We start from the raw sequence: 26,762 nt of genomic DNA on the forward strand, positions 1-26,762 counted from the left end.
GAAGGTATCCTCAATTCTTTTCGAAATTTTCGTTTTGTGTCACACTTACATATTACATATGTATTTATATAAAATTAAACTCGGTACAGGGCGAATTGCATACCTAACGGGTGGTGTGAAATGGGCTAAATTCCTTTAGCACATTACTTTGTTTTTAACTAAAAATTCTTGTTTTTTGAATTATGACGCTATTGAAGTAAATGAGCGATTTGTATATGTAGTTTATTTGGGTGATATAGGCCTACTGGGGAGCCGAGCACCAAAAACTAACTTCGGTAGCGCGCCAACGGCGTACCTCCCGGGTGGTGTGGAAAAGCAAATTTTCAATCCAATTTCAAGTCATTTCACCATAATTCTATGTCGATTTCGATTTTTTATATTTTTGTTTAAGGATCTCCATACAAAAACGTTATAATTACATTTGAAAAGTTTGTAGAAAATTTAAGAAAATGCAATCAAAAAGTATAACATTTAGTCAAATTCAAAATTTAAATGAGAAATATAAGTAATTTAGACCAGTTTTCTATATTTCCACTCACTGCTCAACTATTAACGCATTATTGCAGTACCCCCAACACTGGATGCATTGACTGAGTTGAAAAAAATACAAGTTGGTCGAATTTCGACCACAGGCGATACTAGTATTTATTATTAGGCTAACTTTGTTTGATTATATGCCCATTAATTGGATCCCATAATCCTAATTTATTTATGTCGCTTAAAATTATGAAATCAATTTTATTTTAGTAAATATGTTTGCGTGAATAATTTCAATGTTTTTGTTTCTTTTTCTTTTTTTCTAATTTATTCTGCTTTGCTATATCTTAGTATTATATCGTTCACAGACTATATTTTGTGGTAGATATGGTCATATATATTCATCTCCATTTCATGAATATGAATGTTTACAAATTTAATACAAATTAATTACGTACATAGATCTCAATGGGAGTCCCAACTTAAATATCCGAATATTAGAATCTTCATATTTCCACAATGATAACATTAAAACCCGGAAAAAGGTCCAGGTGCACTTATTGCGTTTTTATATGGAACTGTTTATTCACATCACTTAAGTTTTTCGCACTTTAAGTACTTTATTTTTTTTCTTTCATTTAAATTTTTTTAGTAAACTCTGCCTTCTTTCTCATTACATAATTTTTTTATATTTTTATTTTTTATCCTCTATTCTATTAGAAATTTTCGTTTTGTGTCACACTTATGTACATACTACATATGTATTTATACAAAATTAAACTCGGTAAAGCGCCAATTGCATACCTAACGGGTGGCGTGAAATAGGCTAAATTCCCTAAGCACATTTCTTCGTTTTTAACTAAAAGTTCGTGTTTTTGAATTATTGAAGTAAATGGGCGATATATGTATATGGGAGATATAGGCCTACTGGGGAACAGAGCACACAAAACTAACTTCGGTAGCGCCCCAACGGTGACCTCCCGGGTGGTGTAGAAAAACCTATTTTTCAATTTAATGTCAAGTAATTTCACCTTAATTCTATGTCAATTTCTTTTGATTTTACATATTTTTTATATTTTTGTTTAAGGAGGTCCATACCAAAAGGTTATAATTACATTTGAAAATTTTGTAGAAAATTTAAGAAAATACAATAAAAATTACAATGTCTTAATGAAAAATTTAAGTAAGTTAGACCAGTTTGCTATATTTCTGCTCACTGCTTAACTATTAACGCATTATTTCACTACCCCCAACACTGGATGCATAGACTGAGTTGAAAAAAATAAGAGTTGGTCGAATTTCGACCACAGGCGATACTAGTCTTGATTACAGTGGACCATATGTCTAAATTCACGTTTCTTTTTCCATTAAAAAAATTTACGACCACCCCTATTTTTAACTATTTAAAGACTCAGGTGTTTGATGTTTTTGGTATTCCAGAATATATTGTAACCGACAATGGAAGCCAATTTAGGTCTAGGGAATTTGAAACCTTTTTGAGCCGGAGTGGAATTAAACACACTCTAACAGCTTTGTATTCGGCGCAAAAAAATTATTCTGAACTAGTCAATCGGTCAGTAAACGCGGCTTTAAGAGCCTATATCAAAAACGATCAGCGTGAATGGGATTGTCACCTTCACAGTATTAACTCAGCTCTTAGGAATGCAATCCACCAAACCACAGGTCACAGTCCTTACTTTGTTGAAAATGTATGAAAATGTAGTGCACATATATGGGTCCTACAGAAAATTATACAAAAGTCTTGAATAGGGGTATCTGAGGACGCGTAGTTATTCCAGTATTAAGAATACAAACACGGGTGCTAAGTTTTATACCCGTTCAAAAGTTATCCGCGAAAAGCAGTTTGAAACCGAGGTCGACTGCAATAAACCGTCCAAAAATGTGGAAAGAGAAATGAAAAGACGCGTTTTGTCCTGTTATCAATAGTCCAAAGGCGAAAAAGTATTCGAATTATTGGAGGCGAGGCAAAAACGCGTCTATTAATACCTCCCTCGACGGTTTCGGTCGTGTTTTAGCAATCGTCCCCGGTAATAAAGTATCACAATTTGTTAATTAAAATTGTTCAAAACATATGGATTTTAAAGATAGATGTAATTATGCGCTCGTTTGAAAGTAAATACGGATATTTCTTTGTGATTTTACAATAAAAATTTTACGCAGTTTTCGTTAGCCGTTAGTACACTTTTCTTGGACCTAAGAAGTACAACAGTGCCAAATAGCATCCACAAAAAAAAAAACGAACAAGAACAAGCATTTTATCAGGTGAGCGTGGCTGTGTATGTGCGTGCTGCTACATATCCTACTTGTAGACCTGTACTATGATATAATTACTGTGATTCGTGTTAAAAACGGTAGACATACATACATATATAGATATATAGGTACATGTGAAGGTAACATTTTTCATTCAAAAGTTATATCACATTAGGCTGACCTCCATAGAGTCAAATTTTCTTGCGAAAAAATTAAGCTAACGACTAGTATGTAACATAAAAATTATATGAATATACTTACAAAAAGGGTAGTTTTAGATCATCTAACATGCCTTACACGATACTTATTAATAAATGAATTAAACTGTTTAAGAGTCTGAAATGTTAGTGCAACGCTTTCTTTAATCGTGAGATGGCCTAAACCTTAGACTTACTGAGTTGGTTGGGATGGTGATGCGTAAGTATCTCTTGATGGTTGGGCAGGGAAGAGAAGAGCAGGGGAGAAAAGTCAGCGTTGATGAGGGGAATCATCCAGATCCGATCTGGTCCGTCCGTTTTAGTGAACAAGTGGTTGTAGGAGTAGTGTTTCGTGGTCCGTTTTTTTAGTCAAAGTGCATGATATTTCTTTTTGTAGGTAGTCAGGTAACTTCAATAAGTGCGGCAATACCCAGCCCGATCCGTGAAGATGTAGGACGAGTAGTGTCAGAGTCGTTAGGGTTATACTTTCAAAACTTAACTCGTAATGGAGGAACAACAAATCGGATGCGTAACGGTGTCGGTTCGGAGGGCAATGACGAGCAACATCCGGCACTGCCAGGGAATCGATATCTCAGAGAATATTCAGATATGCCTTTAACAGTTGCTGCTAAGGTTATCTCCGAGTGGAAATTAGTTTATGATGGGTCCCTGAAGGGAGGAACTATTGACGAATTTATATACCGCGTGAATGCGCTCACCAACACAACGCTCCGCGGGGACTATCGCACTCTATGTCAACACATTCATTTATTGTTTGAGGGCAAAGCCAAGCGTTGGTTTTGGCGATACCATCACTCAGTTGGGGACTTAGATTGGATAGACATTTGCGATAATCTACGTAGTAATTTCAAAGGCTTCCGATCAGATTTTGATATTAAAGAAGCGATCCGCAACCGGAACCAAAAAAGTAGCTAATCCTTCGAAAGCTACTTAGACGATCTTATAATATCAGACAGCCTACGAACCCCACTATCAGAAAGAGAACTAGTTGAGGTAATTATAAGGAACCTCCAACCCGAGATTCGCCTAGAATTGTTACATTTAGAGATACATAGTGTGTCAGATCTTCGCAACGCATGTCGACGAAGAGAAAATTTGCTAGCCGAGACCCAACTCCGATCAACTATTCAAAAGCCCTTCGTGCCACAGGACAGGAACCTGTCTGAGGTTAACGTTGAAGCACCAAGTGATTGCAACGATGAAGTATGCGCGGATATTTCTAGCCAGGTCGAGGTAGGAGACAAAATTTGTTGGAATTGTGATGAAAAGGGTCACAACTACAAGAGTTGCGTAAAACCAAGGCGAGTGTTTTGTTATGGGTGCGGTCTCATAGCGTTTTTCCTGCCAACCTGTTCAAAATGCAATGATCCGGAAAACGGGGGAAGGGATGTCTGCAAGAAGCTAAGACATCCCAGAAACCAATCGGATCAGCGCAACTAACAGAGAAGCCAGTTATATTGAAAAGCTCAAATGCAAAGAAAGGGTATGTACCCAAACTTCACCCAATAATCTCATATCATAAACGACTTTGTAAATACAATACTATGAGAAATGCGATTTTTAAACGTTCACGATCTACTGAACGTGCTAGACAGTTTTGGGCTAAAATAAATGAAAAGAAAAATAACTTGAGTTCGATTAGTTCAATCTTCAATAAAGCGAGTGACATAAGACCCTTCGTAGATTTGACAGGCCCTTTTCCAAGATCTAAAAGTGGTCATATTGGTTGATTATAGTGGACCATATGTCTAAATTCACGTTTCTTTTTCCATTAAAAAAATTTACGACCACCCCTATTATTAACTATTTAAAGACTCAGGTGTTTGATGTTTTTGGTATTCCAGAATATGTTGCAACCGACAATGGAAGCCAATTTAGGTCAGCCGGAGCCGGAGTGGAATTAAACACACTCTTACAGCTTTGTATTCGGCGCAAAACAATTCTTCTGAACGAGTTAATCGGTCGGTAAACGCGGCTTTAAGAGCCTATATCAAAAACGATCAGCTTCCATGGGATTGTCACCTCAGCATTATTAACTCAGCTCTTAAGAATGCAATCCATCAAACCACAGGTCCTTACTTTGTTGTTTTTGGGCAGCACATGACTACCCACGGTGATAACTATGAACTGCTTAGAGGCATCAATATGATAACGGAAGGTTTGGTGGAAACCAACAATCGGTTCGACAATTTATTCACCGTGAGAGACAACCTTTTTAAAGCTTTCGGGAAAACGAAACGCAGGTATAATTTACGGTCTAGGCCCGTACAGTACTCGGTTGGTCAGGAAGTATATCGCAGAAATTTTGCACAGAGTGACTTCTCCAAGGCGTTCAATGCAAAGTTAGCTAGCACCTCTCTTAGAGCGAGGGTTCGAGAGAAAGTCGGATCGTCATCTATAAATTAGAAGACCTGGATGGAAATTAGTGGGCACCTTTCATGCCAAGGACATCCAACCTTGTTGAGCTGGTCGCTTTTTCAGGAGCTTTTCAAACAACTTGCTCGTTTTATAAACACCTGTTTTGTGAGCGCGATTATCGTCAGCAGTGATCAGTAATTACCCTACGACTAACTCGCTTTTTAAAGCTTAAAGATATTTTTTGACTGCTGGTCACTCTGATCAATTTACGATATTGCAGAAAGACCATTCATAAAAGAATGTCAACTGAAAAAAGAGACTGACAGGCGTGAGCGGACACTTCCGCTGGAGTTCCTTTTTCCTTCTTTCTTTCTGGTGGAGATGGTGAAGAGTCGACACGCGTTCTGAAAACGATCCGAAACCATCGCTAGTTGTAAAAAACGTTTGTTCTTTTTTGCAAAGATTTTAACGCGTAAAAGCATAGTTAAATAACGCGGATAAAGTATATGTGCAAACTTTCGACAACCACGCAGATAACTTTTTTTTACAAGAAACTAGCCCGAGAGATACGACTGGATTAGCTAAACAAACCTAGCCATCGGCCTTGTAGTAAAGCAGTCACATTTTTTTGGGACTTCGGACGAGCCATTTGGATAACTATACAACCTTCCTTTAGGAATTGAGCCACTCAGATTTTCTACCAGAACAACTTGCTGCGAATTCGAAAGTGGACCTAACAAAGTTATCAGCCAATACCAATTAAAGTGTTACTTAATTCTAGTCCCGGCGGGGCAAAGGACTTCATCCGGAATTGCGGCAACTGATCTGCAGAGTAGATAAAGAAGGAAGATAATTGATTTAAGTTGGATAACGACCTAAGAAGAAAAAAATGTTTTCCTATAAATATTAGTCAATTACAAGTTATTTGTGTTAAAATTCCTTCACACCGAATATTCATTTCCCTGCATAACTTCAGAATTCATTTTTGGTCATATTAATAGCGTTAGGAAAACGTTTAAATAGCAATATAAGAGTTTCGGATTTTTTCTTGAAGTGCAAAAACAAAAATCTTTAAATTAAGAAGAAAAGTAGTAAATCAGTTAAATGTGTATAACCACGTTCATTCATTAATAATTTGCTAAGTTATATGTATGACAAAGTGTGTTAGGTAGGTGAGTGAAAAATTTCATTCCAGAAAAAACTGCGTTTTACACATACAGCTTATGCTCGTCGATCAACTACAACAACAGGCGCCTGCTGCATCTGATCGAGAAAATGCGATGTAAGTACATACTCTTAGTAAATTACTCTTAATATCTAACGTATGGATTGATTTTTCGCTCATCATTCATTTTGGTTAATGTAACAGAGTAGCTTGACTGATTCTTTGTTGGCGGTCCCGTAAGTTTTGGAGCGCGATAGCTTTTAATTCTCCTTACCTTCTAGGTAATTTGATTTCTTGCTCATCTCTTTCTTTTTATGAGTCCACCTACTCTTCTGACATTTATTTTTTTTATTTGACCGATTAGGATGAAAACCGTGGATGAATTTTATTTGTTTTGCTTCTCCACTGCCTAGTGGCTTACTATTTTAATACTTATATAATTACTCTGATTCGTGTTAAAAACGGTAGACATACATACATATATAGATATATAGGTACATGTGAAGGTAACATTTTTCATTCAAAATTAATATCACATTAGGCTGACCTCCATAGAGTCAAATTTTCATGCGAAAACAATTAAGCTAACGACTAGTATGTAACATAAAAATTATATGAATATACTTACAAAAAGGGTGCCTTACACGCTACTTATTAATAAATTAATTAAACTGTTTAAGAGTCTGAAATGTTTGTGCAACGCTTTCTTTAATCGTGAGATGGCCTAAATCTTAGACTTACTGAGTTTGTTGGGATGGTGATGCGTAAGTATTTCTTGATGGTTGGGCAGGAAAGAGAAGAACAGGGGAGAAGGCAGCGTTGATCAGGGGAATCATCCACGTCCGATCTGGTCCGTCCGTTTTAGTCAACAAGTGGTTGCAGGAGTAGTGTTTCTTGGTCCGTTGTTTTAGTCAACGTGCATGATATTTCTTTTTGTAGGTAGTCAGGTAACTTCAATAAGTGCGGCAAGACCGACCCCGATCCGGCGAGCTTAGCACCAGTATTACGCTAGCATGCACAGCCGTTCACTTTCGTTTGCTCTACAAAGGAGTTCATTACAGATCACGCATTGGAATATATGGAATGAACAAATTAGATAAATCAGCGCAATTCGTGCTAAACTCAAGCATGAGTGAGATTAAAGTTCTTCTGTCAAAGCCTGAAGACCAAGCAATTTGTGCCTGCTGGTATATGATGGAAGGCCGTCTGGCCAGTGAAGCATACGTAAAGCAATTTTTGTAAACACTTTTTGAACTCTCTCAATTTTATAGGAGTTAGATTCATGGAAAGGATTCCATATTATTGAGCAATATTCAAGATCACTTCTGACCAAGGATATATAAAGTGCCCTCAACGTCATAGGGTCCTTAAAGTCACTGGTGTGTAGTCTACTGAACCCAACCATTGCAACAAATTTTGAAACAACTAAAGTCAATGGTACTAGAAAAAGAGAGTTTGGAGTTAAAAATTACACTCAAGTCTGTACTCTCTTGACAACGATTAAGAGATTTAGTATTTAGTTTGTAGATAAAGTATGTGGCAGTTGCCTTTTTGAAATAAGACACAACACAGCATTTGTTTGAATTAAATATAAATTATTGTCTGCGCACCATACGGCAAAAGAGTCCAGATCAGAACCGTTAGAAATAGTTTGAGAAATAAATATTATTTTTGTGAAATATATAGTTTTAGACCTTTATTTCAATCATTAAGTTAAGGAGTTATGGGAAAACATATTGAGTAAAAAGTGCTGTCAGGAAAAAAAATTTGTTATGAGCGCGGAAATTGTGCTAAGTCATAAAATAGCAGCTGGGTTGGCAGACATGATTTTTATTTATCTTTTTCAAAGCTTCTACACTCAAAAGCATTAAGGTATCCTCATTCAAAGTTTTGAAAAAAGAAGGTCATTTGAAAAGTTTTTCAATTTTTTCGTCTCCTGTAAAAATCGTAAAAGTTGACTTAGCACATTTTCACATTAAGCTAATGATATTTCAGTCGCATTGCTTTGCTTTGATACCACAAAAACATTGCCTTTATCCATCCACTTACATCATTGCGAAGACTAAAGATCTAACTTTTTCACCAACCGAAACCCGTTTAGTGTGCAGCCCTTCGATGAAAGGTGTTGTCACAGATAAATTTTCGACGGGTGAAAGAGTTATTTTTCCTTCGGATTTGTAATACTGACATAAATTCTAGTTTTTTGATATCCCATTTGACATGTTTGAGTATATTTTCGGTGAAAATCTTATATAATATATATAAACTTTTACCATGTAAAATACCCCAGTTATTCTGAAATGCCCAAATTTGATTTTGAGGATGATGGCATGTTATTAAAATGAACTGTTTCGCTCGCTCTCAGAGAGTAATGCCATGTCAGGTCATCAGTGGTTTGAAAGAAATTGCACGAATGTTCTTTTCTTCGCTATCGCTTTGTTGCGTCTCCCTTTACAATTTAAGCGCCAAATACACGTCACGAACATTTCCGCGAACATTCCCGTTATGTCATGTTTCTGCGACCTTTTCTGTCGTGTATGGTGGTGTTTGCCAGTTCGCGCAAATGTTCGCCAAAAATCAAAATATTTTAATTTTTGGCGAACATTTGCTCGAACTGTTCGTGCGTGTATGGCGAAATAGCTCATAATCGTAGTAATTTCTGAACGGAACAGACGTGCGCGGAAAAGTAAAATGGACAATAAAAAATTTCTGAGTGAATTTATTGAAATATATAAATTTTTTTTACGCTTAATTGCCACAGCGAGCAATATTGCTGCAGCACAATTGTTTTCCGTATTCATCGCTGTCTGAAAGGGAACTAATGTTCGGCCAAAAGTTCGTATGGTGTATGGCCAAAGCTGCGAACAAGATTGCGGAATGTTCGCGGAAATGTTCGTGTCGCGTATTTGGCGCTTTAGTTTTTGAAAATTTTTTTGATTCAGCTGCGTTAAGCGCCAAATACACGACACGAACATTTCCGCGAACATTCCGCAATCTTGTTCGCAGCTTTGGCCATACACCATACGAACTTTTGGCCGAACATTAGTTCTCTTTCAGACAGCGATGAATACGGAAAACAATTGCGCTGCGGCAATATTGCTCGCTGTGGCAATTAAGCGTAAAAAAAAGAGAGAAGAACGCAAAAAAAAGAATTTGGTGCAAAGAATGGTTTAAAAAACGAGCAGTTCTTGGACAAAGTGAGCTTATTAAAGAACTGGAATTTTCGTCACAAAATGATTTTAAAAATTACGTTCGTATGAGCGAGGCAACATTTGACCAACTTTAACAAAAAAATTTGCCACTCATAACGAAACGGGATACAATAATGAGAGACTACTTATTTTTTTTATAACTGTATCCTTTGTGGCAACAGGATCTACTTCTTTTAATTTTTCGATTAAAGTCGCATAATCATTATTCTTTTTAATTCTATTACAATAATCTTTGCTTTTTACTTGCCACAATGATGGCAACGATTTATACATTTCAGTAAATTTACTCAGAAATTTTTTATTGTCCATTTTACTTTTCCGCGCACGTCTGTTCCGTTCAGAAATTACTACGATTATGAGCTATTTCGCCATACACGCACGAACAGTTCGCGCAAATGTTCGCCAAAAATTAAAATATTTTGATTTTTGGCGAACATTTGCGCGAACTGGCAAACACCACCATACACGACAGAAAAGTTCGCAGAAACATGACATAAAGGGAATGTTCGCGGAAATGTTCATGTCGTGTATTTGGCGCTTAACCAACGAACCGATATCATTTCGTTACGATAATTAACGTTAATAAACGAAACGAAATGATTTTGTTTCGTTTATTAACGTTAATTATCGTAACGAAATGATATTGGTTCGTTGGTTAAGCGCCAAATACACGACACGAACATTTCCGCGAACATTCCGCAATCTTGTTCGCAGTTTTGGCCATACAACATACGAACTTTTGGCCGAACATTAGTTCTCTTTCAGACAGCGATGAATACGGACAACAATTGTGCTGCAGCAATATTGCTCGCTGTGGCAATTAAGCGTAAAAAAAGAGAGAAGATCGCAAAAAAAAATTTTTTTTACCTCAAATGTGTTTGTATTTGCATCCTGCATTGTGGTAACGCCTGCCAAAGGTTCTTCTTGATCTTTCAAAAAGCATAGCAAATCATAGCACCAAAGAGTAGGAACATATTCATCCTCAGCACCAGCACCAGACTTCAAACTATCTCTCTTTTTTTTTTTTTATTCACGCCGGTATTGCGCCCGCAAACTACTTATTTTTTTTATAACTGTATCCTTTGTGGCATCAGGATCTACTTCTATTAATTTTTCGATTAAAGTCGCATAATCATTATTCTTTTTAATTCTATTACAATAGTCTTTGCTTTTTACTTGCCACAATGATGGCAAAGATTTATACATTTCAATAAATTCACTCAGAAATTTTTTATTGTCCATTTTACTTTTCCGCGCACGTCTGTTCTGTTCAGAAATTACTACGATTATGAGCTATTTCGCCATACACGCACGAACAGTTCGCGCAAATGTTCACCAAAAATTAAAATATTTTGATTTTTGGCGAACATATGCGCGAACTGGCAAACACCACCATACACGACAGAAAAGGTCGCAGAAACATGACATAACGGGAATGTTCGCGGAAATGTTCGTGTCGTGTATTTGGCGCTTTAACAGCTTCGTGTTCAAATCAAGCAGCGATGGCGTATGTAGCAAGTAAACGGTTTCTATGCTTCTCTTTGATGCGCGAACAATCTTTAACGTTGAATTCGTTAACGCAACGTTTCTTTAAATTCATTTTCGTTATTTTATGTTCAAGCAAATATTATTTTTTCTTTTTGTGGGGTTTTGAGATGAAACCTTAGAAGTGAGACGTGAGTAAAGTATTTATTAATTTTAAGGCGCTGTACAAGTTCGACTCAGTTTGTCAGTTAAACTACGCTTAAACTTATTGTGCAGTTTTTCAGTCTACTTTAACTGAACCTATCAGGTATTTGCGTTCGTTCGAAATGGCGTCGAATATACTCAAGAAGCATTTGGCTTGAGTATCATTAGAACTCATGTTGATCAATAGGCATACTTCTTAAATTTTAAGAAGTGTTTCGAAACAGTGGCTCAACTCGAGAATCGTAGCATACTCAGCAAAAGAGGGAATTTTTTATAAAGCAAAAAATGCTATTACTTAAGTTGAAAAAATTTAATTAGCAACTTGTGGACTCAAATTTAAAATTCCATATTACAGTATTTTCACGAAAATATATTATTTTTGATTAATTACGCTTCATTAGTGCTATCAACCAGGTGTTTATTTCTCACAATAAACAGCTGTTGGTTTTGGTGGTACCACCTTGGAGATTTTTTTTTAACTCCACCTCAACTCGATATCCAATGTAGGATATGAACTGGAGATATGTGTTGAATATTCATTTGAGAACTGTGCATTTCCAAAATCTCTCGAAAGTTGGATAATATTTGGAAAACTTTATTGACGTTGGAGATCAACTCGAAAACTCTATATTTTACAATATTTCCCAACGGTTGGTAGTGATTGGAGAATGAAGTTGGATATAAACTCGAGAACTATCTGGTTTAAAAATAATTAAATAATGATGTTGGATATCACCTCCGGAACTAGATATATATTTCGCTGGACAAATTTTTATTCCATGTTTGTTGGGTAAACGAAATATATCTGTTGCCATATCTACAAATTATGTAGATAATAAAAAACCAATGTTGCCGAAAAAAAAGCCAACCCCAAAGGCGGCCTTAAACTGTGACTGAAAAACTGCCGATCAAGTAGTTTAACTGTAGTTTAAATTTTACTATAGTTTAAGAAACTTAGTTTAAGCTTAGCTTAACCAACTACTGAAAACTGAGCCTAAAACGAATTTTTGAAAGCGGTTTTATTATGAATTTAGCAGATGAGTGGACTTTTGACGTCTTCCGTATGCGTGCGTATTCTCTCACGGTCTTTTTCCACCACTCTCCCGATGCCGTTGACATATGTTCATGTGGAAAAGAAAACATTATGTTAAACCCTTAGAGAAGATTGAAGTTGGAATTAGAGTTGTTTTGTATTAGCTTTTTGCATATTTAACTCATATGTTTAATTAAGTAAATTAGCTTAACTAAGAATGCAGACGAAATAAAAGATGACTCATGTTCGCTGCACTGAATTCCTCCCAAGCTGTGAGAATATTCACTTTGACGCTAACAATAACACTCTTGTGAATTGTCTAAATATTTATTGAAGAATAAGTCAAGTTGTTAGGATGTAAAAAAAAATTATTGTTTATTTGTACAACTGATAAACTCCTCCAGAATAAATCAACTTATGTTCACGCACTTTTCGTTGAAGAAAACTCTTAAGTTCATCCTGAGTAAATTCGATTCCGACACCATGTGAAGCAAACAACTTAAGCATCTGGTGAATTCGATCAAGTGGTAAAGAGTCCAAGTTTGTAAGCATTCCCACTATGTATGACCAAAATACCTGAAAAAAATAGCCGTCGTTTAACAATTATTCTTTTAAAATACAACTTTATACACAGTTTGAATAGAAAGAAAATATTTCGTAAGTGGGTTGATTGGAAACATAGTGGCAAGGATATTTTTATTACTTTTACAGAATATACAATTAGCAGCAGTAGAAAGCACTGATTATAACCTAAGAAACTCTCAGAACATCAGCACTCACTTTTTTCGAATTGAAAGATACGCTAGATCTATTAGAAGCTACGGTATAAAATTATTCAATAAATTACAATTAGAGATAAAAAATATAAATAACATTACACTATTTAAAAGATATGTAACAAACTTACTACTGTCCAACTATAATTTGAGAATATAAACATAAAAACATATATATAACCACATACTTAAAATATTTATGGAACAATCTAAATTATTTTTCCCCTAATTAGGAATATTTCCTCTTGCCACAACAAATTGATGCAAAATGAGAGAAATGTATTCATTATCTTCTCGAACAAAATTTTATATTTTTTGAGAAAATTGATGTATGTATATATATTGTATATCAAAGTTGTTAATAAAGGAAAACAAGTTTATTTTGTTTAATGGAGAACCCTGTTGTTCTAAAAGGGGCAAAATACACAGTTCGATAAGCACCTTCTCATGGCCATGGAAAGTATTACAAAGTGTGCAGTCGTGGCATGTTGGGCTGCATGTGCAATTTCAGTATAATGATACATTGTAAAGATGTAAAGTTAATTCATATCACTGTATAGATAATTTTATTAGCGACTATCTAATTTCCCAGTGCTTCTCCCCATCCAATAGATGCGACCGATCACAAATTGACATCAATGTCCTCTAACGGGAGTTCAAGGAAACTTGCAGTTGCAACAGAGGTGGACCATAGTGAGAGGGGTGTTAGAGGCGTTGGTTCCACATTACAATTGAAGAGATGGTTGGTGTCATGTGGGGACACATTGCAAGCAGGACATAGAATTTGTATATCGGGGTTGATTCTGGATAGGAAAGAGCTTAACCTGTTACAGCATCCAGATCGAAGTTGAGCTAGAGTGACGCGCGTTCCTCTTCTGCAAGTTCTGGGTATTTTTCTTTAAGAACTGGATTCGCCGGGCAATTCCCGACATAGAGGTCCGATGCCTATTTGTGGATATCTCTGAGGACTTGCTTGTGCTTTTTTGCTTCATACGGCTGGGTTCTCAGGAGCCGTATTTCCTCGTAATGCTTACGGATATGACCCCTTAAGCCCCTTGCAGTTGCAACAGGGGTGTACCATAGTGAGAGGGTTGTTAGAGGCGTTGGTTCCACATTACAATTGAAGAGATGGTTGGTGTCATGTGGGGACACATTGCCAGCAGGACATAGAATTTGTATGTCGGGGTTGATTCTGGATAGGTAAGAGTTTAACCTGTTACAGCATCCAGATCGAAGTTGAGCTAGAGTGACGCGCATTCCTCTTCTGCAAGTTCTGGGTATTTTTCTTTAAGAACTGAATTTTCCGGGCAATTCCCGACATAGAGGTCCGATGCCTATTTGTGAATATATCTGAGGACATGCTTGAGCTTTTTTACTTCATACGGCTGGGTTCTCAGGTGCCGTATTTCCTCATAATGCTTACGGAGATGACCCATTAAGCCCCTGGGAGGTGTAGCCTCATCAATCATATGTCTCTTGGGATGCCCAGGTTTCTGGGTATTCAACAGAAACTGTTTGTTCAGCATTTCATTTCTCTCCCTAATGGGGAGTGCTTTCGCCTCATTATGTAGGTGGTGTTCTGGGGACATAAGAAGACAGCTCATAGCGGTTCTGAGGGCACTACTTTGGCAATCCTGTATTTTCTTCCAGTGAGTAACATTTAGGCTTGGCGACCATATCGGGGACGCGTAGCATGCAATCGGTCGGCCAATTGCTTTGTAAGTGATAATGAGCGTTTCTTTGTCTTTACCCCAAGTGCTGCCGGCATGAGATTTGAGGATTTTATTACGGCTCTGGATTTTAGATACAATTGCGGTTGCATGCTCTCCAAAATGTAGATCCTGATCGAACGTCACACCCAAGATTTTTGGGTGTAAGACAGTCGGTAGCGTAATGCCATCGACGTGGATGTTCAATATTGTCGACATTTGCCGTGTCCATGTTGTAAATAAGGTCGCCGATTATTTGATCATTGACAATATCAGGTTTCGCGAGGCGAAGAAACTGGAGAGATCAGGGAGATAGCTGTTAATTGTATTACAAAGCTCATCGATGTGTGGGCCTGGGCCTGTGGCCATTATTGTGCAGTCGTCGGCGTAGGAAGCGATAGTGACTCTTTCTGGTGGTGAAGGTAGCTTCGATATGTAGAAGTTAAACAGATAGGACACCACCCTGTGGTACTCCTTGTTTAAATCTTCTGGGTTTAGATGTTATGTTCTTGAATTGCACCCTTCCAGGTCTTGCAGTAACGTGCCGTGGTTGACCGTATCAAAAGTTTTTGACAGGTCTAGCGCAACGAGTACTGTCCTATGATGGGGTTTTTGATTTAATCCGACTTGCGTGGTAATTTCGTTTAGCGCGATGGTAGTGCTATGTAATTTTCGGAAGCCATGCTGATGATTGGCAAGACGCAAATTTGCATTGAAATAGGGAAGCAGAATGGCTTCAAGTGTCTTGGCTACTGGCGATAGGAGAGACATCGGACATTATGATTCTTCTACGTTAGCTGGTTTTCCAGGCTTCAATAGCGGAACCACCCTGGCCATTTTCCATTATTCGGGGAAGACGAAGGTGGACAGGGACAGGTTGAAGACTTGCGCCAGATAATTAAATCGCTCTTTGCCTAGTTTTTTAAGCATCGGCATGGCTATACCGTCTGGGCCTACTGTGTTAGATGGTTTAGCGTGAACGATGGCATCTTCAACCTCTTTGGTGGTGATGGTAATAGGGGACGCGCTATATGTATGCTTGTGTGCGTGTCTGTTGGCCCGCCGTCTAGCCTTGCCAACCGTAGAATGCATTACATATTGTCGGCAAAAAGCGCTCGCGCATTTTTCGCATCCGACAGCACTTTATCGCCAAAGGCGGTGCAGATTTTGTCATTGTGCTTAGACGGATTCGATACGGACTTTACGGTGGACCAAAGCTTACCCGCACCGGCAGCTAGGTTACAATTCTTTAAATGCTCCTCCCATTTCTCCCACTTGTGTTCATCCACAAGCAATCTGCGTTGGTTTATATGCCCTATTTGGGGGTCGCGGGGTCGTGCTGTCTTATAAGGTCACGTTCTGTCGCTAAAGTTGCGGCCTCCGCTTTAAAATGTGGCGGGATTTAATGACCTTGCGGAAAGCACGCTCCCCTCGACGGGCATCAGTCGAGATAGGGAGGGTAGCAAAGCGATCGTCAGCATAAGTTTTGTAATCATCCTACTTTCCTTTCTTAAAATTGATGAAAGTGCGTTTTTCAGTGGTGATGTATGGGTAGGTGGTCGGATGCCAATGTTACTATCGGCTGCCAGTTGACGCAGTTTACTAGTCCTGCGCTCACGGTTGATAAATCTGGCGAACTGTGACAGCTTCCGACCATACGAGTGGGAGCGTCTCCGTTTATTGTGCAGAACGGTGTTATTCTATTTGGTACGCCAACATCTCACCCCTGCTGTCCGCCTGTAGGTTAGAATGCCATAGATCGTGCTGGGCATTGAAATCGCCTAAGATAATGTGATTATCGCCAGTGAGTAGTGCGCTGATGTCAGAGCAGTATCCACTGGTGCAACAGGTGACATGAGGGATGTAGATGATGATGATTTCTAAATTTACATCACCTGACCGGACAGATATGCCTTGACGTTCAAGGAAACTGTCCCTGCGGCCGATGTCGGGATCAAATATATTATATTTTGCCTGAGTGGTGGGTGATCAACGCCAGACTGCCTCCGTTTCCGCTCTCGCGATCTTTTCTGTGGACGTTATATGCAGAGCAGATCTGCAAAGCAGAGCTTGAATTGAGATTAGTCTCTTAGATCGCAGCAATGCGTGTGTTATGCCGCTTCATAAAATCAACTATCTCCGTGATCTTCCCAGTTAACCCATTACAGTTTAACTGCAGTATTCTGAAGGGCAACGGGGGTAAGTGACGGGTGACTACGCCTGAGTTGAGGGAGGCCAGAACGCAAGTGTTGTTGTGGAGCATTGGAGTACCCGGTGTAGTTGGGTTTGCGGCCTGGCAGCATGGCGCGATGAAATCCGTCGGGGGGTTGCCATCGCTGAGACCAAAACATCTAGAAAAGTGGCACCGTCCAAGGCAGGAGCTGCATTGGGAAGATGTCGCAAACATATATATTCTGTGCTGGCAAACGGTGCAAGAGGTGGTAGGGACTAATAGTTTGTTTCCCTGACCTACTCCCTATTTTCCCTGCTTTCTACCAGTGGTGAGATACCCAATTCGACAAGCACTTTCTCATGGCCCTATTGTCAGTCATATCCATTATAAAGCCTTTTGAGGTATTTTTATTTATTTATTTACCAACGTAGTACAGAGTAGAGATATACGCCGCCGATAATTTTGACATTCGAGCGGCGGCGTGCGAATAACGACAAAAATCGGCGGCGGCGGCGGCGTCCGGCGCGTTATTATATTTTCTACTCGTTTAAGAGTGTTTAGGCCATTTATTGTTCATGTCGAAAATTGGTCGGATATGATCCCAAAAAGGTGCCGATTTTTTTTTAAATTTTATATTGCGATTTACTGAAAGAATAAGCGAAATCAGTGATACAAAATTCTTTAGTAAGTTCTAGGGGCATTTGAAATGATTCTTACCTCATACTTTAGTTGAGGATATATATACATATGTACGTATGAGAAGGGTTTGAAAAATCACTTGGGCTTACATTCAAACATCTGTTGTTTATTTGCGAAACTATATGAAATGTAAATTTTGATTTTCACAATTCATCCTTCAACACCCAAGTCTCCCGGTTTGACATTTCCCAAAGTTGGTGGCCCCATCCAAAACTAGTCCCTTGGAGTGAATCACATTGTTTATAGCCTATCAACCAAGTTTAAATATCACCTACACGTTACTACTCCTTTTACAAATGTGAATACGTAGGAACATATATTTACCAGGTGAGGCTTTGTCCTTCGCAAGAGCACTCAAAGTGGTGAAGCAAAAAATTTCCCAAGACAGTCGAACTAATTACCGTGTGTGCTACTCCCTAACGTAGTGGACAGTCGAACTAGTCATCCATAATGAGCTTTTATATCATAAGGCCGGAAAACAGCAGTTAACATATTTCAACTTAAAATCGGTCGACTTTAATTCTGAAATATCGTATTGATTTAACGAAGACTATTGAAATCAATGTTGTGAACACAAACGTCTGCAAACTTTGGTGTGCATTTGAAAATTTTAACCAGGGTCCTTGTAAAATTTGAATTATGCGCCGAGCATTATACGATTTTCACCCATGAGTTACGCAATGATATCCACTTAGACTGCTTATGATTTCGAGGGCGGCATCCTTGGCCGATTAGTCACTTCCCAACGTTTCGAGGTGTTTCCGTTACAAAGTCTTCGGAGCTACACCTAGAGCTTCTAGGACAATGACGTCGACGAAGGTATGAGTTCGAAGTCGCAGTCCCATAGCTTCTGTGCTGGCATATGGTGTGAGGGTCAGGAGGCGTGGTAGCGACTGGTGGTCGGGATTGCTACGTTCTACATATGGAATTTTAGCTCTTAAAAACATCCGCAAAAACTTGAGTATTAAAAGACCATTAATGGCAACCGTAGGCCGCCTTTGTGCGTGACCGCCAAGGAGCCACAAATGATTTAAAGAAATTTTGTTCGCGACGATTATTAGCAGCTAACCCCTGGTGAAACTACGCTTTGCACGAGATATACAGACAAAAGTGTGACCATTTTAAGTACCTCAATTTTCAGCAGACGCAGCAGTACCAATTCCAAAGACCGGGGTTAGGCTCGAAACCTGTATGGAGTAAGTGAATGAGGGACAATCCCTACGCAAAGAGCTACTCCTGAAAATGTTTGAACGATCTGCAAGATTTTGAGGCAGAACCCCGGATCATTCCGAAATGGCCAAAACGTTAATTTCCTTAAATACATACAAACAAAACCATTCCCACGTCGCCGCCGCCGGTATATAAAATAGCCTACGCCGTCTCTGCCGATAAAGTGATCGGCGTAAACCTCTAGTATAGAGTAAGACCAGATATAGTCTTTTGGAAGTACTTCAACTATGTTATTGAACATAAAACAGTACAAATATGTATAACCTAACTTAAGTCTAAGTAACATATTTAGAATAAATTAAACCTTAACGAAAGAAAAGATAGTCAAAATCAAAGTGAGGAAATGGGTAAGAAAAAAGGAGCAGGGATCTTAAACACCTTACAATATTTTTGTTTTGAAGTTCTTGAGTATTAGAGCCTTGTAGTCGAATCTATTTAGTCACATTATCCGGGATTGAATCTAACAGCGCTAATGAAAAATGAGGTTAAGTAATTATGCGATGGTACGACCAGACTCTGATTTGTCAGTGATCTCATTGGTCTCAACTTTTCAAATAAGTAATTTGGTGTCTTCCACAATAATAATTTGTATATAGAGATACAATTCCTGGCGGCTAGATAATTTCCAAGGCTGCACCTAAGAATTTTCGTTCGCCAGGCAGATATGTGATCATATCTACCAATCCCGGTATCTCGTTGCATTGTTAAACGCTAGAGCAACTTTGTTTTATGACACTGAGTCCATTTTACCATATACTGCCTCAGCATAAGTTATAATCGGCATAATTAACTGTAGCACAAGTTTTTGCCTGGTTTCAACGGGTGTGAATGGGCCGAGACTCTTAACATCCATAATATGATAACCTCACTGTTGACATGGTACAAATAAGTTTACAGTTCACAATAAAACCTGGACTTTTTACTCTGTCCACAAATTTAAGTGGACTAATTCCAATATTCAACGCAGGAATGTCACTATTATATACTACACCATGACATATAGATAAAACATAAGACTTGAATGCATTCAAACTCAACGAATTTTCACTAGCCCAATCAGAGATTGCAGACGGATCATTATTAATTTTGAACATAAATCTTCAACAAGACCAATACGACCTGACAAATACAATTGCATGTCATCGTCATATGCATTAATATTGACATACTGGCACACCTCGAAAATAACATTTACAAGGAGACTAAATAGAAGTGGACCAAGAACTGACCCTTGTGGTACGCCAGCATACACAGGTTTAGACTGCGACAAAGAATTTCCTGACTTAACTTTCTGCATCCTATCCTTAAGATAACTGGCAATAAGCTTGACTGAGCTATCCTCAAAGCCGAAGTAAACAAGTGTTAGGTGGCCAGCATCAAAACTAGTTCTTATATCATCCAATAATTTAACCCTTGCTGTAGAGCAGCTGTGCTTTGGTCTGAAGCCAGATTGCAACGGACTGAGTAATTTATTTTGCTGGACAAAGCAGGAAATTTGTGCTGCCATTAAATTTTCACATACCTTCGAATATGTAGGCAATATACTGATAGGCCTATAATCACCTGCACGCGTAGCATTAGTTACAAACTCCATTACGATCTTAATAAATCTTAGAGAGATTCCCCCAAAGCATTTGATTTTATACTTATTAGACTTCAAAACATCAGCCTCGCCAATTGCATGAAATTGAAATCTGTTATCAGGGCCGACATATAGGAGTAATCTTTTAGCAGGGCTGGAGAATTGACGTTATTGTTAGAGCTAACAAAAGAGTCATTTAGTTTATCCACATCTATTTCACACTCCGTACTATCCTTTCCATGTATTTTAAACCTTTTTAAGTTTCTCACAGCTCCTTGGATGGAAGTGAGGGATCTAGCTTTGATTTACTGTACCTACACTTTGCCTGCCTGATGATAGCTGTTTTTTTCATTTCGCTTTTCTTTGTATCGGGGCCAGGAAATATTTGTCCTATTTTTAAGCCACTTCCCTGCAAAAATCGCGAGTACTCCATGCATGCATGTATGGAGTACTCGCTATGGACCAAGCGAGTGCTCCAAAATTAACCACAATTCATACAAAAAATATGGTCCAATTAACATTGCAATGTCCTAGGACTGGACCATATACTCCAGCTCCGCATTACATCAGAGTAATCCATGGAGTACCCACAGTCCAATAAACATCGTGTAGTGATTACAATCGTTAAAAACGAGCAATGATCGGCTTACAATATGTTCGTGGAGAAACATGAGTTGGTACATTGCTGCATTACAGTGGAGTATAATTGTAAGTGCTCCAGTATGACACAAGTGGACCACATGATCCAACGATTTTTGCAGGGTTGCTATAGTATTTTTGACTTTCTTAATAGCCGATCGAACTCTCGAATTGTACCAGTGGCACGAACTGTTAATAACACTTGCACAACGAATAGGCACATGTACATTAAACAATCTGGTCAAGTTATTATTAAGAAAATCTAGCTTGTTATCAACAGTGTCAAGAAACCAACAACCAGTCCAAGAACCAACAATCAGTCCAATCAATACCACATATATCGGAATACAACGCATTAAAATTCAACGATTTACAATCACGAAATACAAACGTGCAGCCTTTAGTCGGAACGGTTCACTTCAAAATCTATAGTACCCCTGCAAAAATCGCGAGTACTTCATGCATGCATGTATGGAATACTCGCTATGGACCAAGCGAGTGCTCCAAAATTAACCACAATTCATACAAAAAATATGGTCCAAATAACATTCCGATGTCCTAGGACTGGACCATATACTCCAGCTCAGCATTACATCAGAGTAATCCATGAAGTACCCAGTATGACACAATTAACATTGCGATGTCCTAGGACTGGACCATATACTCCAGCTCAGCATTACATTAGAGTAATCCATGGAGTAATCCAGTATGACACAAGTGGACCACATAATCCAACGATTTTTGCAGGAACAGAAAATCAAATCGTGGTCAGAAACAAGGGATGTTTGCTCAATTTTAGTACGTGACAGGGATCACAATTTACAAAATAATCAAGAAGACTGAATACAGAATTATTGTCAAATCTCGTCGGGTTTGCACTTTTGACAAGACATAGACCTGCTGTTGCAAGCTGGTCAACTAGTTTAATACTGTAGGAATCATTAACAAGTAGGTTCACATTAAAATCACCACAAATCAAAATACGTTCATAATCAATTACAAATTCGGAACAATCAACAAAAAATGATTCCAATGAAAAAATTTTTTTTGGGTTATAAATACATATTTTACCATAATTTTATTGACTTCATTAGACAGTTCAGTGAAAATATATTCAACATCGAAGGAATATGAAGTTTTTAACAGTCTAGATTTGAGTGATTTCTTACAGTAAACTGCAACCCCCCTCCTTATATGTACCTACGATCATTCCGCAATAGATTGTACCCATTAATCGAAAAGTTGAGGTAAGGAATCTCACTACGGAAACATATGTCAGAGGCACAAATCACATCCACCGCGGATGTGACATCATACATATCTTACAAAATCAAGTTTGTCATGGCTAAGGCTACGTGCATTAAAATGTACTGCATTGAAGCCACAATTTTGCTTACAAAAAATATCAATAAAAATCCTTTCATTTTCATTAGCGCCAGGGCGAGATCTATGGAATGACCCCATACTCACAACGCTGAACCAAAGGCAGGCAAGCAAAACGCGTGTGTGCACAAAACGCCATGGCAAAAACAGTGACACGATAGAGAAAGACAAACAATTAAACACATGATTGAAAAATAGAGCGAAAACGGTAGTGACAACAATTAAACAATAGGATGAGAGTGTAGGAAGACAGAAGAATGTTTGAAAAAGATGATAAGAGAAAACAAAAAAGGAAGACTAAGTTCGGGTGTAACCGAACATTACATACTCAGTTGAGAGCTATGGAGACAAAATAAGGGAAAATCACCATGTAGGAAAATGAACCTAGGGTAACCCTGGAATCTGGTTGTATGACATGTGTATCAAATGGAATGTATTAAAGAGTATTTTAAGAGAGAGTAGGCCATAGTTCTATGGATGGACGCTATTTAGGGATATCGCCATAAAGGTGGACCAGGGCTGACTCTAGAGTTTTTTTGTACGATATAGGTATTAAATGAAAGGTGTTAATGGGTATTTTAAAAGGGAGTGTGCCTTAGTTGTATATGTGAAGGCGATTTCGAGATATCGCCATAAAGGTGGACCAGGGGTGACTCTAGAATCTGTTTGTACGATATGGGTATCAAACGAAAGGTGTTACTGAGCATTTTAAGAGGGAGTGTCTATAGGTGGACGCCTTTTCGAGATATCGCCATTAAGGTGGGCCAGGGGTGACTCTAGAATGTGTTTGTACGATATGGGTATCAAATGGAAGGTGGTAAAGAGTTTTTTAAAAGGGAGTGATCCTTAGTTCTATAGGTGGGCGCCTTTTCGAGATATCGCCATAAAGGTGGGCCAGGGGTGGCTCTAGAATGTGCTTGTACGATATCGGTATCAAATGAAAGGTGTTAATGAGTATTTTAAAAAGGAATGGGCCTTAGTTCTATAGGTGAACGCCTTTTCGAGATATCGCCATAAAGGTGGAAAAGGGGTGACTCTAGAATGTGTTTGTACGATATGGGCATCAAATGAATGGTGTTAATGAGTATTTTAAAAGGGAATGGGCTTTAGTTCTATAGGTGAACGCCTTTTCGAGATATCGCCATAAAGGTGGACCAGGGGTGACTCTAGAATATGTTTGTACGATATGGGTATCAAATGAAAGGCGCTAATGAGTATTTTAAAAGGGAGTGATCCTTAGTTCCATAGGTGAACGAATTTTCGAGTATCGCCATAAAGGTGGGCCAGGGGTGACTGTAGAATGTGTTTGTACGATATGGGTATCAAATTAAAGGTGTTAATGAGGGTTTTAAAAGCGAGTGGCCCTTAGATGTATATGTGAAGGCGTTTTCGCGATATCGACCAAAATGTGGACCAGGGTGATCCAGAAAATTAACTGTCGGGTCCTGCTAATTTATTTATATATGCAATACCACAAACAGTATTCCTGCCAAGATTCCAAGGGCTGTTGATTTCGCCCTGTAGAACTTTTTCATTTTCTTCTACTTAATATGGTAGGTGTCACACCCATTTTACAAAGTTTTTTCTAAAGATATATTTTGCGTCAATAAACCAATCAAATTACAATGTTTCATCCCTTTTTTCGTATTTGGTATAGAATTATGCCTTTTTTTCATTTTTCGTAATTTTCGATATCGAAAAAGTGGGCGTGGTTATAGTCGGATTTCGGCCATTTTTTATACCAAGATAAAGTGAGTTCAGATAAGTACGTGGACTAAGTTTAGTAAAGATATATCGGGTTTTGCTCAAGCTATCGTGTTAACGGCCGAGCGGAAGGACAGACGGTGGACTGTGTATAAAAACTGGGCGTGGCTTCAACCGATTTTCATTGAATCTATGCCCCTACCAAATTTAAGAAGGATTGGTAAATTTTTGTTTGACTTATGGCATTAAAAGTATTCTAGACAAACTAAATGAAAATTGGCGGAGCCAGGCCCATTTTGAAATTTTCTTTTATTTTTGTATTTTGTTGCATCATATCATTGCTGGAGTTGAATGTTGACTTAATTTACTTATATAAAGTAAAGATATTAAATTTTTTGTTAAAATTTGACTTTTAAAAAAATTTTTTTTAAAAAGTGGGCGTGTGCTTCATTCGATTTTGCTAATTTTTATTAGCACATATATAGTAATAGTAGTAACGTTCCTGCCAAATTTCACCATGATATCTTCAACGACTGCCAAATTACAGCTTGCAAAACTTTTAAATTACCTTCTTTTAAAAGTGGGCGGTGCCACGCCCATTGTCCAAAATCTTACTAATTTTCTATTCTGCGTCATAAGGTCAACCCACCTACCAAGTTTCATCGCTTTATCCGTCTTTGGAAATGAATTATCGCATTTTTTCGGTTTTTCGAAATTCTCGATATCGAAAAAGTGGGCGTGGTTATAGTCCGATATCGTTCATTTTAAATAGCGATCTGAGATGAGTGCCCAGGAACCTACATACCAAATTTCATCAAGATACCTCACAATTTACTCAAGTTATCGTGTTAACGGACAGACGGACGGACGGACACGGCTCAATCAAATGTTTTTTCGATAGTGATGATTTTGATATATGGGAGTCTATATCTATCTCGATTCCTTTATACCTGTACAACCAACCGTTATCCAATCAAAGTTAATATACTCTGTGAGCTCTGCTCAACTGAGTATAAAAATGTTGGTTGAAGTTGCCTAGTCTACAAACCTGTGTCGTGTAGTTGTCAAAGACATCAAAATCTGGCAACTGATTACGAGCAGTTGTTTCAGAAAATTTTGAAGTTGTTTAGAAAAAATATTATAAAAAAAGGAAAGTGGCAAATTAAACCTTTTAAAATTAATTTATACAAATTTTATAATCAGCAATTTTGTACACATTTATAGAAAAAACAAGGTTTCAACGTAGGATTACATTGAAAAATTTATTGACCATATGGAGCGACATCCCGAAGTTGGACGAGGTAAGCCGCAGTTCAGATGCAGCCAAAACAGGTGAAATTATAAGAACGTGCGAACCTGGAAATCCTGTTTTAGATGCGATTTTTGAAGCGATTTGCTCCTCTGCAGTTATTTGGGTTTTGATCCACTTCGCACAAATATGCTCCTAAATAATATCTAAATCCTCTTTAATACTATAGATGTTATAGATTGTGCCAGTCCAACACTAAAATCATTTTTGATAGCTGCCGTCAGCGAGAAATCGGAGTGTAGCGCGTAATTATAGGAGGTACAGTCCCTCGAACGCGTTTTCGGAAATGGTCCTTCACTTGGTTTGGTAAGGAGCAAAACGCTTTCTTGCTTAACCGAAAATAACTTACAAATCTGCAAAATAACTTTATTAGAAGCTCATAAATTGTCACTTAAACGTTTTCTTAGTTGGTGCTTGGTAGTTCCAAGGGATTGGAGTGATTACGCCAACTTTCAATTTTGTCACCAACATTTTCGTCGTTATTTTCATTTCATTTCATTTATTAAATATATATATTAGTACAATAAGATCATGTATGATCTTTTATAGTACAACAAAAATTAAGTAAAAGGATAATAATATAATATTCCAGCTTTAAAACATTAAACCTAACCTGTTTAAGGTATATAAAATAAAGTATGATAGAAACCAAAACAAATTCATAACATAAATGCTCATTACAATTCGAAAAGAAAAAAGAATACATTCACGTTTTGTATATAAAGTTTGATATTAGCTCCCAACGCTTACGAAAGATAATTAGGAAAATAAACATGAACTTAGCGGTTATATGTAGATATACAGCCAACTTGCTATTAGTTATTTTCAAAAACAGAATTGCTTGTTGGGTACCAGAATACTTAAAATTATAATAATAATAATTGACTAGAAGATTTTTCTAAGCGGGGTCGCCCCTCGGCAGTGTATTTCTGCCATGAAAAACTTTCAGTGAAAACTCATCTGCCTTGCAGATGCCGTTCGGAGTCGGCATAAAACGTGTAGGTCCCGTCCGGGCAATTTGTAGGGAAAATCAAGAACTCGGGATGGAGTTCCATATGCGGATATCATTGACAAAGAATAGCCTTGCAGAGTTCAAATAGTTGTAGTTTGGTAAAATTATGTCACATATGTG

The 26,762-nt window shown here is 37.9% G+C and overlaps 1 protein-coding gene across 3 annotated transcripts in view; it reads right to left on the reverse strand.

Annotated features, from left to right (window-relative positions):
- Positions 1–26,762, reverse strand: part of mr (anaphase promoting complex subunit morula) — a 724,830-nt gene that overhangs the window by 116,482 nt on the left and 581,586 nt on the right. For 2 of the 3 annotated variants that reach the window (XM_067772924.1, XM_067772926.1), the window contains one exon: positions 12,774–13,002. The exons of the other annotated variant lie outside the window; for it this stretch is intronic. In XM_067772924.1, the coding sequence (XP_067629025.1) occupies positions 12,802–13,002 (201 nt within the window). In that variant the 3' untranslated portion in view covers positions 12,774–12,801. Of the gene's footprint in view, positions 1–12,773; positions 13,003–26,762 lie in introns of those variants that run through there. 3 annotated transcript variants of the gene reach the window in all.

Source organism: Eurosta solidaginis, chromosome 3 (genome assembly GCF_040869045.1).
Source record: "Eurosta solidaginis isolate ZX-2024a chromosome 3, ASM4086904v1, whole genome shotgun sequence".
NCBI classification, from domain to species: Eukaryota; Metazoa; Arthropoda; class Insecta; order Diptera; family Tephritidae; genus Eurosta; species Eurosta solidaginis.